The 18230-nt window shown below is 41.5% G+C and overlaps 2 protein-coding genes across 2 annotated transcripts; both read right to left on the bottom strand.

The window, feature by feature from the left end:
* Positions 1-8539: 8539 nt before the first annotated feature.
* Positions 8540-10695, bottom strand: LOC138868364 (uncharacterized). Its single transcript, XM_070145915.1, has 2 exons — positions 10220-10695; positions 8540-9461 (listed from the first exon to the last, which is right to left on the bottom strand). Exons 1-2 carry the CDS (start codon positions 10693-10695, stop codon positions 8540-8542), a joined length of 1398 nt encoding a protein of 465 aa, XP_070002016.1.
* Positions 10696-10758: 63 nt separating this feature from the next.
* LOC138868363 (uncharacterized) lies at positions 10759-11229 on the bottom strand. Its single transcript, XM_070145914.1, has 2 exons — positions 11002-11229; positions 10759-10953 (listed from the first exon to the last, which is right to left on the bottom strand). The coding sequence occupies exons 1-2, from the start codon at positions 11227-11229 to the stop codon at positions 10759-10761; spliced, it is 423 nt and encodes a 140-aa protein (XP_070002015.1).
* Between the last annotated feature and the right edge of the window lie 7001 nt (positions 11230-18230).

Genomic DNA, 18230 nt, shown 5'->3' with positions numbered 1-18230 from the left:
CGGTCCAGTTATATTATTGTTGCGGTGCGCAACCCGATCCACATATACAGTTCAACACCAATCACAACGAGAGTTCCGGCAAGGGATAATTAAAGAAACAACATTATCCCGGCAAGGGAATCAACAATATAAGTAAATACGTCCTCGCAAGGGAAAATCATCTATAACCAAACTTGTTCCAACATCTAACTACCTCAACTAGCACCAATACTCAATCATAAGCAATTTCCACGAGAATAATCATAATCCTTGCTCTACACAGTGAATCAACAACTTAGGCATCCGTAGCATTTATTAAGAACACAACAATTTCACTTTAAGACTCACGGTCATGCTTGACACCAACGTTTAGACACTCGTCACCATGCCTATACGTCGTACTAAACAAGTAACACATAGAAAATAGGACACAACTCCTAATCCCTCAAGTGAAGATTAGACCAAACACTTACCTCAAACTTCCACGGCCAACTCAAGCCTCAAACATTGTTTTTCCTTTTAAATTTGGCTCCAAGTCAATTGTATCTAGACATAATCGACTCAATAACATCAATAAACGCTAAACAATCCAATTCCAATGCTTAAATATAGATTTTCTATCATTCTTCCCAAAAAATCAAAAATCGACCTCGGGCTCGCTTGGTCAAAATACGAGGTTCGGACCAAAACCCGATCACTCATTCACCCACGAGCCCGAATATGTAATTAGTTCCAAAATTCAACCCCAAAACGAGGTCTAAATCTCAATTATACAAAAAGCCCTAACTCTATTCAAATCTCTAATTTTCTTCCCTTAAGAACAAGTTTTATGCCTAGAAATCTAATGGGTGTTAATGGAAATTAAAGAAAATGAGTCTAAGCTTACATACCTATGGATTTATGGTGAAGTTCTCTTTCAAAAATCACCCAATTTGGAGTTTGGAAGAGGAAGTTATGAAATTTTGGTGAAATCCCGTATGTTCTGCTACTGTTTAAAAATTACTGGGCAGACCTTCATCGCATTCGTGATGGGTCTGTCGTATTTGCGATGGGTCAAGCCCAATTAACCATCGCGTTCGCGATCACAGGCTCGCGTTCACGGAGCTTTGACTCCTCGAGCCTTCATGTTTGCGGGTCAGTGGCCGCGTTCGCGTAGAACAAAATCTCTTTCCCCTTGCCCATGCCCAAAGGCCTTCGCGTTCGCGATAGCAGGTCCGCGTTTGCGAAGGGAAGCACCCCCAAGGCTTCGCGTTCGCGTCCTGTATCTAGTGTTCGAGTAGAAGGAAAATTCCATCAGCCTGACTTACCCTTTGTGTTCGTGAGAGTCCTTCCGCGAACGCAAAGAAGAACACACCAGAACACCAGAAACTGAAAAACCTGCAACTTTTATAAGTTCAAAAACCTTCTGAGACCTATCCGAAACTCACCTGAGCCCTCGGGGCTCCAAACCAAACATGCATACTAGCTCAAAAACACCCTACGGACTTACTCGTGCGATCAAATCGCCAAAATAACATCAACAGCTATGAATTTATCATCAAAATCATGAAATCACCTAAGAACTTCAAATTTTCCAATTTTCTCAAATACGGTCCGTTTCACGTCATCTCAAGTTCGTTTCTTACCAAATTTCACAGACTTATCTTAAATCACACACAAGACCTATACCGGGCTCCGGAACTAAAATGTGGGGCTGATACCATCAAATTTCAAACACATTTCATTTCCAAAACTCATAAATAATTCCAGAAAATAATTTTCTTTAAAAATTCATTTCTCGAGTTTGGGACATCGGAATTCGATTCCGGGCATACGCCTAAGTCCCATATTTTTCCGTGGACCCTCCGGGACCGTCAAATCATGGGTCCGCATCCGTTTACCCAAAATTTATCGAAGTCAACTTAAATGCATTTTAAGGTCAAAATTTATCATTTTTCACAGATTTCACATAATGGCTTCCCGGCTATGTGCCCGGATTGTGCACGCAAATCGAGGTTATGCTGAAAGAGGTTTTTAAGGCCTTGAAACACAGAATTCAATCGTTCGTCCTCGAATGGACATAAGAAGGAAGTACCTAAGTCGGGGAAAAGATGGGGATAATGGCTCCTCATAACAGACTCGGACTCCCAGGTCGATGCCTTAGTAAGTTGACCTCTCCACTAAACACGAACAGAAGGAAAGCTCTTCGATCTCAACTGATGAACCTGCCGGTCTTGAATAGCTACCGGCTCCTCCTCATAAGAAAGTCCTTGTCCAACTGGACAGTGCTGAAGTCTAACACGTGGGATGGATCATCATGATACTTCCAAAGCATGGACAGATGAAACACTGGATGCACAACTGATAAGCTGCGCGGCAACGCAAGTCTGTAATCCACCTCTCCCACTCGATCAAGAATCTCAAACGGGCCTATGAACCTAGGGCTAAGCTTGCCCTTCTTTCCAAATCTCATCACGCCCTTCATAGGCGACACCCGAAGCAATACCCGCTCACCGACCATGAATGTCAAATCTCGAACCTTACGATCGGCATAACTCTTTTGCCTGGACTGAGCTGTACGAAGATGATAACGCCCAGCTATGCCTTTTAAAGGACAAAGCGGTTGCTGCAAATATAATCCGGTTTTAAGCACGGAATCGAATCCTCATGGAACTAACCTATCTATTACACTCTTCGCCAATGTTATTATCAACTCAATCAATCTCTAGATGCAAGATTTTTGATCAATAAAGATTGGTTTTTTGTTTAACTACTTCAATTACTATTAAAAACAACAGTAAGATAAAACAAAGATAATTCAATGGTAAAAATGTCTAGGGTAGTGATTTCCCCAATTGCTAGTTTAGGTCATGACTCTTCCGCTATAATCTCGTCGTAATACTCTATGAGGATTAAGAGTTACGGTTATCGTAATTATCTCTTGATCAACTACAATAATTTACTAGAGCATTCTCTCGAACTACTCTAGCTAACAATAGTTATGCAACTCTAAATTATTCCACCTTAGTTTTGTTATCTCCAAACCCACTTTTAAGTTCAAGTAATGAATCTCTTCAATTACCAAAAAGTGACGTTGTTCCACAGCTATCTAACCTAATATTCTTTCTCAAGCAATATAAGATAATTAGACACGATTAATCAAGGGCCCATTCAATTAATCACCATACAAAACGTAGTTGAACAATCATATCATAAATCCGGCTCGATTATAACAACTTGAGTCAAAACTTCAACCGACAATTGGTTCCTTCAACCCTAGATAAATATTTAGCTACTCATAACAAAATAAGAAAAAACTACTAAATTGTTCATAATGTAAAATTGCAAGAATTAAAAAGAGATAGAAAAATTCTAAAGTTTGGTTGATCTTCTCACTCTTGTTCTTGCCTCCAAAAGTAGTCTAAAATTAGCTTCCCCCCAATCTTGGGAGAGTTTCTAAAGCATATAAGGGTTTTACAAAAGTTTCCCCGAATTTACACTTTGGTCCTCAAACTTTCCAGTAGCGTGAACAGTGCATCGCGGTAGTGGCCAACCGCGGTCGACTGCGGTGAATGCTGACCTTTCTGACTTACGTTGTTAATCTATCGCGGTCGCGGTGGCCTTCTTGCCCAGGCCATTTATGCTTCTTTGTGTTCGGGTACTTCTCGAGTGGGTGTTTTTCTTCACATTATTGCCTCCAAAACACTTCATGCTACTTCCTCTCATATAGTATTCCCTGCTAAACAAAAGAACACTATTTAGAGCATTTTGTTGGCAATTTATCTATAAAATAACGACAAAGTATGGTCATATTAAGGCATAAATATCAACTATATAGCCTACTATCAACACCCTACACTTAAATTATTGCTACTCCTCGAGCAATCCACCACACTCCATCAAAATTCCTTCCCTAAGCTTTTCTCTTAATGACTAACACCATAAACATTTTACAAAAGTTGCACCTAGTAGTGAACAACCTTTACCTCAAGAGTCAAACCTTTTGTACCATGCAACATTTACACTTACTCAAACTACTCTATACAAGAGTCAAGACTTACCTTTCCTTTGTGAATCACATGCCCTCACATCACACAAGAGAGTAGTTCCACATATAATGATAAATAGAACAAGTAGGAACTAAGATAGACAAAATTCGCTCACTCTTAAAAAGAACGTTCACATGCCACAAAGATGCACCATAGGCTTGCCCGTAGTGTAATACTTTACTACTTGAGCCCATTCAGTCTAAGATCAATAGGACTTTACTTGGTTGTAATGTAGGCTAAGGGACGGGTAGGATATATTTAGATATAGTGACTAACCTCCCTAAGCACTTTTAATACAATTACATTAAACTTAAAGATCATAGTTGTGCCAACCAACACTTCACCTCATTTGTTTAAAACATCCTCATCCATTAGGTGCAATTTGTACAAGCCACCACTTATCAACCATTATAATTATTTATAACCCATATATTTTTTTCGTGGTGCTTTTTCTTTTATGCTTCAAAATTCCACACTTTTTCTCTATCTCAATGGTTCCACTCAAAAACCAAACCACCACCCCACACTTTTGCTTTTGCATATTTCCACTACCATTCAAGTGCTTATTGGGGGGTAAAAGGGTTCAAACGACAAGCTATTCAAACGATTGGGTAAGGTTCGCAATGTGGTTGCCAAAGAAATAGGCTTATAGGCTCAACGGGGTAAACTAAGATGTATTGCTTTCAGGTGGGTTTACTTTATATGTCTGGATCAACAAAGAAATGCCTATATCACTTCTAAAACTGAAAGAAACTACTATTTCGCTTTGCAAACACACAGGGTAAGTTCTGGGCATCAAATATGAAACATGGAACACTATAAAACTCACACACACATGGCACATGACTCACTCCGGATTGGTTTTATCAAGACATTCTCTTTTGAGTGTTAAAGTTAGATACAAACGTACAATTTTAAGGCACTCTAACAGGATTCAACCAATGAAGCTAGGCATTATACTATAGTGCCTATTGTGCTCAGGTATATCAACGCTAAGGGTTTTTTTCTTCGAATTTAGCTCGTAGCCCATTAGTCCTAATTTAAAAACTAAAAAGAACAAAATTAAACAAAAACTACCTATACCCGGTTCAAGCTAAACCCTTGGAAAAGAACCGCGGCCCAAAGAAAAATCAAGGGGGAGTTACTACACTACCTAAAAAAATAAAAAATAAATCTTTTTTGTCTTTTCTCTAGACTACTTCCCTCAAGAAAATTGTCTAAAGGATCCGTCATCAGGAAGAGTCTCCATATTCCAAATTTTCTTTTTTTCGACTTAGTCCCTCAAGAACCCCGCCGAAAGAGATCCGTCGTCGGGACAAGCCACTTACTATTTTAGCTTTCCTAATGAACTATTACTCTACATCAAAACAATCAAAGCAAGACAAAACAGGTAAAAACAAACAGTCAATTGTTACAATTACAAACATACAATGAAGTATCCCCCACCCCACACTTAAAATGAAGACATGTTCCCATGGCTTAAAAATTTAAAGAACAGCGAGGTTAAGGAACTTCCCTGAAGGCTCACTCCTGATCGAAGACAGTGTCTGGGTTCACGTTGCACGCACGTCCCAGCGCTCTTAACCAGCCCAAGAATTTCTTCTCCGACTTCACTTGCTTCTCAGCCACCGCATCAACACGGGCACCCAAATCAGTGACTGACGTATGCAACCCATCCATATCCTGCTCCAAAGCTGTCATACGAGTGCTCCGGTGTGGCTGTGATGGGCCTGCCACATCAACTCTCAGAGGAGGGGGAACCGCAGCTACGTCAGCATCATCAGCTGAATCATCATTAGAGTCATCAACATTCACCACCGGCTCTTGTCCAATTCCAATTTTTCTTGCCCGGAATGGGGATTTTAGTGGCAATCTCCCATCAACCCAAGGGTCTTCATGGACTCTAGCAATACGGCACAGCCGGGTGATCAGTGAAGGGAAGTAGTAGCCCTTGGTTAGCTCAGGTGATCTAATGAACATCTCTCCATGGATGAGCCAAGCCACATCAAAATCACTGTGGGACATGAAACAGTGGATTGCGGACGTCCGTGGTAGATTAACATCTGTCATGTTGCTGGATGGCAACAATCGACTGTTGACAATAGTGAGCCAACACTTGTCCTCCAATTCAAATAGTGGGAGTTGAGAGTAATCATGTGCTTTATCCATAGGTGTTCTCCATCTGGCACACAGATAGTATCAAGAAGAGTGCCCTATAAGGCCCTGTACCGCTAAAAGTACGATAAGGATCAAATTCACCCAGAAACACTGGCAGCCGGTATACCTTGCGGATGGTGTCGAGGGATGCATTTACCGGGGTATTGCGCACCGTCACGACCCCATTCTCATGTTCTGGAAAGTTCTCATAGAACTCCCTTACTAGTTGAACATTAGCCTCCTCCGGTACCTTGAAGAAGATGTCCAGCTGACACCGCCTCAGCTCATTAAACATATTGGGGCATTCCACCTCCAAAGTCGTTCGATCAATGTGCACTTCATGTTGTAACTTCTTAGCTGCTTTCTGGTTGTACCTATCCTCTGCTGCTCTCGATACAAACCGAGTGCTATCGAACTGAGGTGCACTGTCTTGGCTCCTAGCTCGTGAGGAGCCTCCCGGTCCACTAGTGGAGGTCCCGGTGTTTCGTCTCTTTCTAGCTGAACTCATCGCACCTATCAAATAACGAAACGCCTATTAGTGAGTGTGCAAAATGTATGACTATGGATGGTTACTCAGACTTCACCATAACCATGTCACAATAGCTCCTTATATCTCCATTGGGGCAATTTCCAAAATACCTTGTGGGCGGGGCATTATCCAAACACATTTAGCCCTCATGAGTCTATCAAAACTACTCCCAAATCAAGTATACAACTACACCAACACACTCCACACTTGTGGCATTCAATCACCCACGAACAAACATCATTCCAAACATTAATTACATAGCCCTTTCACCAAACATTATCATAAATGAAATTAAAAATATAAAAAACAAGGAGAAGAAACTACAAAAATATCTACAACAATTACAACACCATATCAACCTAAAACTATCATAAACAACAACAAAATACAAAAAGAAAAGAGAAGGGAGGGTTAGAATCATACCTTAAGGGAGGAAAGAGGAGAGGAATGGAGATGGGGGTAGTGTGAGTGAAGAAGAAGAAGGAGAAGAAAAAGGGATTTGGGGGTTAGGGTTGTGAAGAGAGGGAGATGAAGAATTAGAATGAGAAGAGGGTGTCGGTTGTTTTGATATTTGGGGGAGGTGGGTTTTGTTATAATAGGGGGTTATTAAATTAAAAGAAGAAGAAAAAAACAAGTAAAACGGAAAAAAATGAAAAATACCTGGTACCCCCGCGGTCGACCGCGGTCCACCATGGCCGCGGTGGGTTTAAAATTGTGAGGCAGAAAGTTTATCCCTCGCCGCGGTTTACCGCGGTCGCGGTGTGATGTAAAATTTTAGGCAGAAAGTTTCCCTTCCACCGCGGTTTACCACGGTCATGCCGCGGTCGCAGTGCTGGCATTGTTTTTTTGTTTTTTTGGGAACACACTAACAACAACACTCATGGGTTGCCTCCCACGCAGCGCCTGATTTAACGTCGCGGTACGACGCAAGCATTTGATCATCACTCCTCATTCGCGTACTGGGGCTCTTCCAAAGTGATTACTACTCTATCCCCTTTTTCTTCATCCATTTCAAGGTAATGTTTCAACCTTTGCCCATTTACTGTGAACTTGTTTGTCCCATCTTCTGATTCAATCTCTACAGCTCCACTTAAGAACATTTGCACCACTCTGAAGGGTCCTGACCATCGGGACTTTAACTTACCCGGAAACAATCTCAATCTCGAGTTGTATAACAACACTAAATCTCCAGGTTTGAAGTTTCGATCGAAGATGTGTTTTCATGCATTAATTTCATCCTTTCTTTGTATAATCTAGCACTCTCAAAGGCCTGGAACCTGAATTCCTCGAGATCATGTAACCCAGTGATTCTATTATTACTTGTTGTCTCCATGTCTAAATTTAACTGCCGCAATGCCCAAAGTGCTTTATGCTCTAGCTCAACTAGGAGGTGGCATGCCTTGACAAACACCAACTTGTACGGTGACATACCAATTAGGGTTTTGAAGGTTGTTCGGTACACCCACAATGCATCATCCAATTTCTTTGCCCAGTCAGTCCTTGTTGCATTTACTGTTTTTGTGAGGACACTTTTAATCTCCTTGTTGGATACTTCAACTTGCCTGGTTGATTGTGGGTGGTTCGGGGTGGTCACTTTATGATGAAATCCATATTTTTTCAACAGCCGTGCGAATGCTCTATTACAAAAATGGGTTCCGCCATCACTGAGTATAGCTCCTGGGGTACCAAAACGTGTGAAAATTTTCTTCCTTAGAAAACCTAGTACCTCTTTAGCATCATTGGTCGGGAGAGCCACCGCTTCGACCCACTTGGAGACATAGTCAACTACTACCAATATGTACTTGTTACCATAAGAGCTGACGAATGGCCCCATGAAGTCAATCCCCTACATGTCAAAGATCTCCACCTCTTGAATTGTGGTCATTAACATCTCGTGTCTACGAGATATCTTGCCAGTTCTTTGGCATTCATCGTAGCTTTTAACCCAAGCATGGGCATCCTTGAATAGAGTAGGCCAGTACAAGCCTGACTCCAACACCTTAGCTGTTGTCCGAATTCCTCCAAAGTGTCCACCATATGGTAAAGCATGGCAAGCCTGCAAAATAGAATGTTGATCTTTCTTGGGGATACACCGCCGGATCATGTTATCTACATATATTTTAAACAACAGAGGTTCATCCCAATAATAATACCGACAATCACGAAAGAACTTTTTCTTTTGTATTGGGGAGAGTTCATGAGGTACAATACCACTTGCTAAATAATTAGCAATATCAGCATACCAAGGTGTCTCCTCCATTGTCATTGCCAGTAACTGTTCATCCGGGAATGTCTCTGTTATATCTTCAACCTCTACCTTCTTTTCATCTCCTTCCAACCTTGAGAGGGGGTCAGCTACTTGGTTCTCTATACCTTTTCGGTCACGTATTTGCAGATCGAATTCTTGTAACAGATGAACCCAGCGAATCAAGCGTGGATTTGACTCCTTCTTTTCTATCAGGTACCTAATTGCTGCATGGTCAGTGTAAACAATAACTTTCGAGCCAATCAAGTGTGACCTGAATTTGTCGAATGCAAAAACAACAGCCAACATCTCCTTTTCCGTCACAGTGTAATTGAGTTGTGCACCGCTTAGCTTTCTGCTTGCATAATAAATCGGGTGCATCAGTTTACCCTTTCGCTGCCCCAAGACTGCTCCTATGGCATAGTCATTTGCATCGCATATGAGCTCAAATGGTTGCTCCCAGTTGAGTGCAACAATGATGGGTGCAGTCACCAATCTCTTCTTCAGCTCGTCAAATGCCAACCTGCAATCATTAGAAAACCCAAAGGGATGATCATTTTCAAGGAGTTTGCATAATGGGTTAGCAATTTTGGAGAAATCTTTTATGAATCGCCTGTAGAACCCGGCGTGCCCGAGGAAACTTCTCACTACCTTGACTGAAGTGGGCGGTGGTAGTTTTTCAATCACGTCAACCATAGCATGGTTGACCTCAATTCCTTTACTGGACACTCGATGTCCCAGGACTATCCCTTCCTGTACCATAAAATAGCACTTCTCTCAGTTCAACACTAAATTTGTCTCCACACATCTTTTGAGCACTCTTCTTAAGTTGTGAAGACAGTCCTCAAATGAATTTCCGACCACAGAGAAATCATCTATAAAGACCTCCATAATATCCTCGACCATGTCTGTGAAAATGGCTAACATGCACCGTTGAAATGTTACCGGTGCATTGCAAAGCCCAAAAGGCATTCTCCGAAAGGCGAAGATGCCATACGGATAAGTGAAGGATGTTTTCTCTCTATATTTGGGAGTTATTGATATCTGATTGTACCCCAAATATCCATCCAAGAAACAGAAGTGCGATCGCTCAGCCAGCCTGTCCAACATTTGGTCAATGAAAGGCAAGAGGAAGTGGCCCTTCCAGGTGGCTGTGTTCAATTTTCAGTAATCCATGCAAATCCGTCATCCCGTGACTGTACGAGTTGAGATCAACTCATTGTTCTCATTTTGCACAACAGTCACTTCCCCCTTTTTCGGCATACATTGGACAGGGCTGACCAATTGCTATCATAGATGGGGAAGATGATTTCCGCATCTAACCAGTTGATCACTTCCTTCTTTACTACCTCTTTCATGTTCAGGTTCAGCCTTCGTTGATGTTCTCTAGAAGGTTTGTGCCCTTCTTCTAAGAGAATCTTGTGCATACAGAAGGCTAGGCTGATATCCTTTATGTCTGCCATGGTCCAGCCAATGGAAGTCTTGCTTTCCTGCAGTACATGTAAGAGTTGTTCTACCTGCACATCTAGCAACCCAGATGATATAATAACCGGCAAAGTAGAATTGGGGCCTAAGAAAACGTACCTGAGGTGAGCTGGGAGCGTCTTCAGCTCCAGCTTGGGTGGTTCCTCTACTGATGGCTTTGCTGGAGGTGTAGCCCTTTTTTCTAATTTAAGGGACTCGAACTGAGGTTCCCTTTTCCAGAATCCTTGGCCTTCAAGTGCCATGACCCACTCAGCTAACCCTTCACCATCCATCTCTTCTAAATTTGTCAAACGTGCCTCTAATGGATCTTTAGCATTTAGGGTCACATCATCTTCTTACAGGATCACGTCCACTGCCTCTACTAGAGAGCAATTAGCATATTCACTGGGTCTCCTCATAGATTGTTGAACATTGAATATGACTTCTTCATCGTTCAGTCTCATTTTTAATTCCCCAGTCTCACAGTTGATCAGTGCTCTCCCAGTGGCCAAAAATGTCCTACCTAAAATGATAGGTATCTCCTCATCTACCTAACAGTCCAGAATAACAAAGTCTGCAGGGAACACGAACTTCTCCACTTGCTCCAACACATCATCAAGAATCCCAGTTGGCCTTTTTATCATGCGGTCAGCCAGCTGCAGCAGCATCGAAGTCGGTCTAGCTCTACCAGTACCCAGTTTAGTATATACATCCAGAGGCATCAAATTTATGCTGGATCCCAAATCACATAATGCCTTTTCAAAGGCGTAACTCCCAATCATGCATGGAATAGTGAAGCTACCTGGGTCAGACATCTTTTGAGCCATCGGTCTGGTCACTACTGCGCTGCAGGTCTACGTCTAAGTCACTGTGGATAGGTCCTAAAAATCAAACTTCCGTGCAATTAGGTCTTTCATCATCTTCGCATAACCTGGCATCTATGAAAGGAATATTCAACTGAATTTGACGCAACATCTCCATGAATTTCTTGTATTGATCTTCCTTCTTTTGTTTTACCAGTCTCTGAGGGAATGGTGCAGGTATCACCCTTTGTGCATTGCTTGATGGCTTCTTTCTGTTGGGGTTCTGTGGCACAAGAGGCACCACTTATTCTACAGCTTATTCATTTATCTTAGCCTTACCCTTTTCATCTTGACCCTGTTCAACCACCACTTCAGTTAGATTTGTTGGTTCATCTACCTCTAGTGGAATTGGAGTGGCTGGCGTAGTCTCTTTGCTGGCTTGTGCAACCTCCTACTCTTTGTCTAAATCTCTCCCATTCCGGAGACTTACTGCCATCAGCTGATTCGGGTTTTGCTACTTGGGGTTAATATTTGTATCCGCTGGCAGTGTTCCTTGGGGCAATTGTTTAAAGCCATAGACAACTGCCCCAACTGAGTTTCAATGTTCTTTATAGCTGAATCATGTACTGCCAACTTTTCTTGTATCTTACCATTTGTCCTAATGAGTTGCTGGAGCATCCCCCTGATATCTACCTTGTTGTTATCTTGCTGCTGAGGAGGTGGCTGATATGTCAGTTGTTGCTGGTTCTGCTATGGGTAGCCCTATTGTCTCTAGTGGTATGGCACCATTTGGCCTTGAACTTGCATGCCCCCAGGCTGAGGCATGTTGGGTCTGTATTACTGATTTGGTGTCGGTCTCCACTGCTGTCCTCCTTGTCTCTGACCCCTAAAGTTGTTAACATAATTCATATCTTCCCTTGCCCCTTGATTTTCACCTTCTCCACTCCATGAACACACATAAGACTGATTAACATAGGGTGTACACAGTCCTCCATTTGTCATGTCAACAATATGCACTTGTTTGGTACTCATCTCATCTATCTTCTTTATCAAAATACTCATTTGAGTCATGACTGTGACCATGTTCTCTGCATGCGAATTATTTGGGTCAAGAGGAACTGAATGCACTATGGGTGCCAGTGTTGTACTTTTATTCATCCACCCCGAATTCTGGGACATCTTGTCAAGAAGGACTTTGCACTCGGTGAATGTCTTACTCAAAAATGCACCTCCAATTGAAGCATCCACATTGGCCTTTAGATTGTCAGCTAACCCCATGTAGAACCTCTGGCCAAGCATCTGGTCTGGAATGCCATGGTGAGGACACTTTACCAGCATCCCTTTAAATCTTTCCCAAGTTTCTTGCAAGGTCTCAGTCGGTTGCTGCTTGTACTGCAATATTTCATCAATCTGCCTTGCAGTCTTGTTGGGCGGGTAGAACTTATTTAGGAACTGCATTACTAATTCCTCCCAGGTGACAATGGAATTAATTAGGAGCGAACTCAGCAAAGTATGAGCTTCCCAGTCACAGAGAACGGGAACAGTAATAGCTTGATAGCTTTTGGGGTCACATTTGACTGCTTTTGAGCCACACAAATTGACAGAAAGTTTTTCAAATGTTGTTGAGGGTCTTCAATGTGTGACCCGAAGAACAATCCTTTATTCTGTAGCAGATGCAGCATATTGTTGGTGATCTGGAATGTCTCCGCTTGAATTGCGGGCACAGCTATGGCAGTTGCCAGGTTGTCAGCTGTGGGTTGAGCCCAATCATAAAGTGCAGCTTCTGGCATAAGAGGTGCCACCACTCTGACATTTGGGTCAGTTGGCTCATCCCTGATGTTTCCGTTGACGTTCTCTACGTCACCCATGTCAAATTCAAGCTGGAGTGGTTGTTGTGATTGTTGGATCCTACTGTTGGCATGGTTCAATGCCCTGAATGTTTTCTCGGGGTCTGAAAGTCCTTCAAGAAGTTCTCCAGTCGTCGAGGAATTTCTAGGCATACACCTGAATTCCACAAGAGTTCAAACGTTAGAATTTCAATGAAAATTGTTTAACACCTTTGAAAATTAATTTGAACTAATAATTTTAACACTACTTATAAGTTGTAATAAACAACACCGTTAGTTCCCCGGCAACGGCGCCAAAATTTGATAACGCCCACCTATGCATTTTAAAGGACAAAGCGGTCGCTGCTAATATAATCCGGTTTTATGTCCGGAATCGAATCCTCAGGGAACTAACCTATCTATTACATTCTTCGGCAATATTATTATCAACTCAATCAATCTCTAGATGCAAGATTTTTGATCAATAAAGATTGGGTTTTTGTTTAACTACTTCAACCACTATTAAAATAACATTAAGCTAAAACAAAGATAATTCAATGGTAAAAAGGTCTAGGGCAGTGATTTCCCCAATTGCTAGTTTAGGTCTTGACTCTTCCGCTATAATCTCACCGTAATACTCTATGAGGATTAAGAGTTACGGGTTATCGTAATTATCTCTCGATCAACTACAATAATTTACTAGAGCATTCTCTCGAACTACTCTAGCTAACAATAGTTATGCAACTCTAAATTATTCCACCTTAGTTTTGTTATCTCCAAACCCACTTTTAAGTTCAAGTAATGAATCTCTTCAATTACCAAAAAGTGACGTTGTTCCACAGCTATCTAACCTAATATTCTTTCTCAAGCAATATAAGGTAATTAGACACAATTAATCAAGGGCCCATTCAATTAATCACCATACAAAACGTAGTTGAACAATCATATCATAAATCCGGCTCGATTATAACAACTTGAGTCAAAACTTCAACCGACAATTGGTTCCTTCAACCCTAGATAAATATTTAGCTACTCATAACAAAATAATAAAAAACTACTAAATTGTTCATAATGTAAAATTGCAAGAATTAAAAAGAGATAGAAAAATTCTAAAGTTTGGTTGATCTTCTCACTCTTGTTCTTGCCTCCAAAAGTAGTCTAAAATTAGCTTCCCCCCAATCTTGGGAGAGTTTCTAAAGCATATAAGGGTTTTACAAAAGTTTCCCCGAATTTACACTTTGGTCCTCAAACTTTCCAGTAGCGTGAACAGTGCATCGCGGTAGTGGCCAACCGCGGTCGACTGCGGTGAATGCTGACCTTTCTGACTTACGTTGTTAATCTATCGCGGTCGCGGTGACCTTCTTGCCCAGGCCATTTATGCTTCTTTGTGTTCGGGTACTTCTCGAGTGGGTGTTTTTCTTCACATTATTGCCTCCAAAACACTTCATGCTACTTCCTCTCATATAGTATTCCCTGCTAAACAAAAGAACACTATTTAGAGCATTTTGTTGGCAATTTATCTATAAAATAACGACAAAGTATGGTCATATTAAGGCATAAATATCAACTATATAGTCTACTATCAACACCCTACACTTAAATTATTGCTACTCCTCGAGCAATCCACCACACTCCATCAAAATTCCTTCCCTAAGCTTTTCTCTTAACGACTAACACCATAAACATTTTACAAAAGTTGCACCTAGTAGTGAACAACCTTTACCTCAAGAGTCAAACCTTTTGTACCATGCAACATTTACACTTACTCAAACTACTCTATACAAGAGTCAAGACTTACCTTTCCTTTGTGAATCACATGCCCTCACATCACACAAGAGAGTAGTTCCACATATAATGATAAATAGAACAAGTAGGAACTAAGATAGACAAAATTCGCTCACTCTTAAAAAGAACGTTCACATGCCACAAAGATGCACCATAGGCTTGCCCGTAGTGTAATACTTTACTACTTGAGCCCATTCAGTCTAAGATCAATAGGACTTTACTTGGTTGTAATGTAGGCTAAGGGACGGGTAGGATATATTTAGATATAGTGACTAACCTCCCTAAGCACTTTTAATACAATTACATTAAACTTAAAGATCATAGTTGTGCCAACCAACACTTCACCTCATTTGTTTAAAACATCCTCATCCATTAGGTGCAATTTGTACAAGCCACCACTTATCAACCATTATAATTATTTATAACCCATATATTTTTTTCGTGGTGCTTTTTCTTTTATGCTTCAAAATTCCACACTTTTTCTCTATCTCAATGGTTCCACTCAAAAACCAAACCACCACCCCACACTTTTGCTTTTGCATATTTCCACTACCATTCAAGTGCTTATTGGGGGGTAAAAGGGTTCAAACGACAAGCTATTCAAACGATTGGGTAAGGTTCGCAATGTGGTTGCCAAAGAAATAGGCTTATAGGCTCAACGGGGTAAACTAAGATGTATTGCTTTCAGGTGGGTTTACTTTATATGTCTGGATCAACAAAGAAATGCCTATATCACTTCTAAAACTGAAAGAAACTACTATTTCGCTTTGCAAACACACAGGGTAAGTTCTGGGCATCAAATATGAAACATGGAACACTATAAAACTCACACACACATGGCACATGACTCACTCCGGATTGGTTTTATCAAGACATTCTCTTTTGAGTGTTAAAGTTAGATACAAACGTACAATTTTAAGGCACTCTAACAGGATTCAACCAATGAAGCTAGGCATTATACTATAGTGCCTATTGTGCTCAGGTATATCAACGCTAAGGGTTTTTTTCTTCGAATTTAGCTCGTAGCCCATTAGTCCTAATTTAAAAACTAAAAAGAACAAAATTAAACAAAAACTACCTATACCCGGTTCAAGCTAAACCCTTGGAAAAGAACCGCGGCCCAAAGAAAAATCAAGGGGGAGTTACTACACTACCTAAAAAAATAAAAAATAAATCTTTTTTGTCTTTTCTCTAGACTACTTCCCTCAAGAAAATTGTCTAAAGGATCCGTCATCAAGAAGAGTCTCCATATTCCAAATTTTCTTTTTTTCGACTTAGTCCCTCAAGAACCCCGCCGAAAGAGATCCGTCGTCGGGACAAGCCACTTACTATTTTAGCTTTCCTAATGAACTATTACTCTACATCAAAACAATCAAAGCAAGACAAAACAGGTAAAAACAAACAGTCAATTGTTACAATTACAAACATACAATGAAGTATCCCCCACCCCACACTTAAAATGAAGACATGTTCCCATGGCTTAAAAATTTAAAGAACAGCGAGGTTAAGGAACTTCCCTGAAGGCTCACTCCTGATCGAAGACAGTGTCTGGGTTCACGTTGCACGCACGTCCCAGCGCTCTTAACCAGCCCAAGAATTTCTTCTCCGACTTCACTTGCTTCTCATCCACCGCATCAACACGGGCACCCAAATCAGTGACTGACGTATGCAACCCATCCATATCCTGCTCCAAAGCTGTCATACGAGTGCTCCGGTGTGGCTGTGATGGGCCTGCCACATCAACTCTCAGAGGAGGGGGAACCGCAGCTACCTCAGCATCATCAGCTGAATCATCATTAGAGTCATCAACATTCACCACCGGCTCTTGTCCAATTCCAATTTTTCTTGCCCGGAATGGGGATTTTAGTGGCAATCTCCCATCAACCCAAGGGTCTTCATGGACTCTAGCAATACGGCACAGCCGGGTGATTAGTGAAGGGAAGTAGTAGCCCTTGGTTAGCTCAGGTGATCTAATGAACATCTCTCCATGGATGAGCCAAGCCACATCAAAATCACTGTGGGACATGAAACAGTGGATTGCGGACGTCCGTGGTAGATTAACATCTGTCATGTTGCTGGATGGCAACAATCGACTGTTGACAATAGTGAGCCAACACTTGTCCTCCAATTCAAATAGTGGGAGTTGAGAGTAATCATGTGCTTTATCCATAGGTGTTCTCCATCTGGAACACAGATAGTATCAAGAAGAGTGCCCTATAAGGCCCTGTACCGCTAAAAGTACGATAAGGATCAAATTCACCAAGAAACACTGGCAGCCGGTATACCTTGCGGATGGTGTCGAGGGATGCATTTACCGGGGTATTGCGCACCGTCACGACCCCATTCTCATGTTCTGGAAAGTTCTCATAGAACTCCCTTACTAGTTGAACATTAGCCTCCTCCGGTACCTTGAAGAAGATGTCCAGCTGACACCGCCTCAGCTCATTAAACATATTGGGGCATTCCACCTCCAAAGTCGTTCGATCAATGTGCACTTCATGTTGTAACTTCTTAGCTGCTTTCTGGTTGTACCTATCCTCTGCTGCTCTCGATACAAACCGAGTGCTATCGAACTGAGGTGCACTGTCTTGGCTCCTAGCTCGTGAGGAGCCTCCCGGTCCACTAGTGGAGGTCCCGGTGTTTTGTCTCTTTCTAGCTGAACTCATCGCACCTATCAAATAACGAAACGCCTATTAGTGAGTGTGCAAAATGTATGACTATGGATGGTTACTCAGACTTCACCATAACCATGTCACAATAGCTCCTTATATCTCCATTGGGGCAATTTCCAAAATACCTTGTGGGCGGGGCATTATCCAAACACATTTAGCCCTCATGAGTCTATCAAAACTACTCCCAAATCAAGTATACAACTACACCAACACACTCCACACTTGTGGCATTCAATCACCCACGAACAAACATCATTCCAAACATTAATTACATAGCCCTTTCACCAAACATTATCATAAATGAAATTAAAAATATAAAAAACAAGGAGAAGAAACTACAAAAATATCTACAACAATTACAACACCATATCAACCTAAAACTATCATAAACAACAACAAAATACAAAAAGAAAAGAGAAGGGAGGGTTAGAATCATACCTTAAGGGAGGAAAGAGGAGAGGAATGGAGATGGGGGTAGTGTGAGTGAAGAAGAAGAAGGAGAAGAAAAAGGGATTTGGGGGTTAGGGTTGTGAAGAGAGGGAGATGAAGAATTAGAATGAGAAGAGGGTGTCGGTTGTTTTGATATTTGGGGGAGGTGGGTTTTGTTATAATAGGGGGTTATTAAATTAAAAGAAGAAGAAAAGAACAAGTAAAACGGAAAAAAATGAAAAATACCTGGTACCCCCGCGGTCGACCGCGGTCCACCATGGCCGCGGTGGGTTTAAAATTGTGAGGCAGAAAG

The sequence above is a fragment of the Nicotiana sylvestris genome, chromosome 5, assembly GCF_000393655.2.
Source record: "Nicotiana sylvestris chromosome 5, ASM39365v2, whole genome shotgun sequence".
Classification (NCBI taxonomy): domain Eukaryota; kingdom Viridiplantae; phylum Streptophyta; class Magnoliopsida; order Solanales; family Solanaceae; genus Nicotiana; species Nicotiana sylvestris.
Note: the sequence above shows the minus strand (reverse complement) of the source record. Positions and strands in the feature narration are given on the sequence as shown.